Source organism: Sapajus apella, unplaced genomic scaffold (assembly GCF_009761245.1).
Source record: "Sapajus apella isolate SASKATOON/1434 unplaced genomic scaffold, GSC_monkey_1.0 scaffold16756, whole genome shotgun sequence".
Classification (NCBI taxonomy): domain Eukaryota; kingdom Metazoa; phylum Chordata; class Mammalia; order Primates; family Cebidae; genus Sapajus; species Sapajus apella.
In genome coordinates, this window is record NW_022453677.1 from 1 (window position 1) to 1,083 (window position 1,083).

Sequence of the window (1,083 nt, forward strand, 5' to 3'; positions counted from 1 at the left end):
TGTCCACGGCCGGTGCCTGAGTGTCCAGAGCTGTCTGCTGAGTGCTCGTGGCGGGATCCGTGTCTTCCTCCTGGGCTTGATGCTGCCTGCTCCTGGGAAGACGCAGCCCGCCCACGAGAGGAAGTGTCTGCGTGACGAGCGCCTGACTGTCTGGAGCTGTCTGCCGAGTGCCCGTGACCGGCTCTGTCTCCGTGATGGGACCCGCGGTGCCTGGAGCCATTTCTCGACTGCTCCCGAGCGGACCCATGATAGTCTCTGGAACCAGACCCAGACCGCCTCTCGGAGTCAGATTCCGAGTGTCCCTCGCTGTGGCTCTCCTGGCTAACGCTGGATCCCCGGCGCCTGCTGGCCCTGGAGCCCGCTGATGGTCCCTGGCCCGACTGTGAGTGTCTAGAGCTGTCTGCCCGAGTGGAAGCCTCGTGGTGATGCGACCCTGAGTGCCTGGGGCCGTCTCCTGACTGTTCCTGGCTGCGTGTTTGTCGGCTTGCACTTCTGGATCCAGAGTGCCCACGGGAAGCATCAGACCTGCCCTGGGAAGCCGTGTGGCGGTGATGGGACCCTGAGTGTCCGGAGCTGTCTCCCGACTGCTCGTGGTGGGATCCCTGCCTTCCTCCTCTGCTTGACCCCGGCTGTCCACCAGTGGCGTCCTGACCCTCATGGGACTCTGAGTGCCTGGAGCCGTCTTGTGCATGCTCGTGGCGGGCCCCTTGTCTTCCTCCAGTGCCGGGCCCGGAGTGTCCGTGGGCGGACTCAGACTGTTCGTGAGTGGTCACCTGGTACAGGAAAGGGCCTGAACGTCCAGACCTTTCCCCTGACCGGCCGCGTGCGGACTCACGGTGGCTCCGCTGACTGTGCCCAGCCTGTGTGTGGCCTGACACTGACTGTGAGTCTGAGTCTTCTGAATGCGCCTGGCTGTCACTGGCCTGACTACCACTGGACTCCGAGTGTCCATGGTGGCCGACTGCAGATGAGAAATGTCCACGGCCGGTGCCTGAGTGTCCAGAGCTGTCTGCTGAGTGCTCGTGGCGGGATCCGTGTCTTCCTCCTGGGCTTGATGCTGCCTGCTCCTGGGAAGACGCAGCC

General features: G+C 64.2%; 1 protein-coding gene across 1 annotated transcript; it reads right to left on the reverse strand.

Annotated features, from left to right (window-relative positions):
• Window positions 1–7: 7 nt before the first annotated feature.
• On the reverse strand, window positions 8–1,076 carry LOC116548610 (filaggrin-like; the record flags this gene model as incomplete). The annotated part of the gene is made up of 1 exon (XM_032273968.1): window positions 8–1,076. A coding segment is annotated over one exon (1,069 nt), but the record flags the coding sequence as incomplete, so codon positions are not given.
• Window positions 1,077–1,083: the final 7 nt, after the last annotated feature.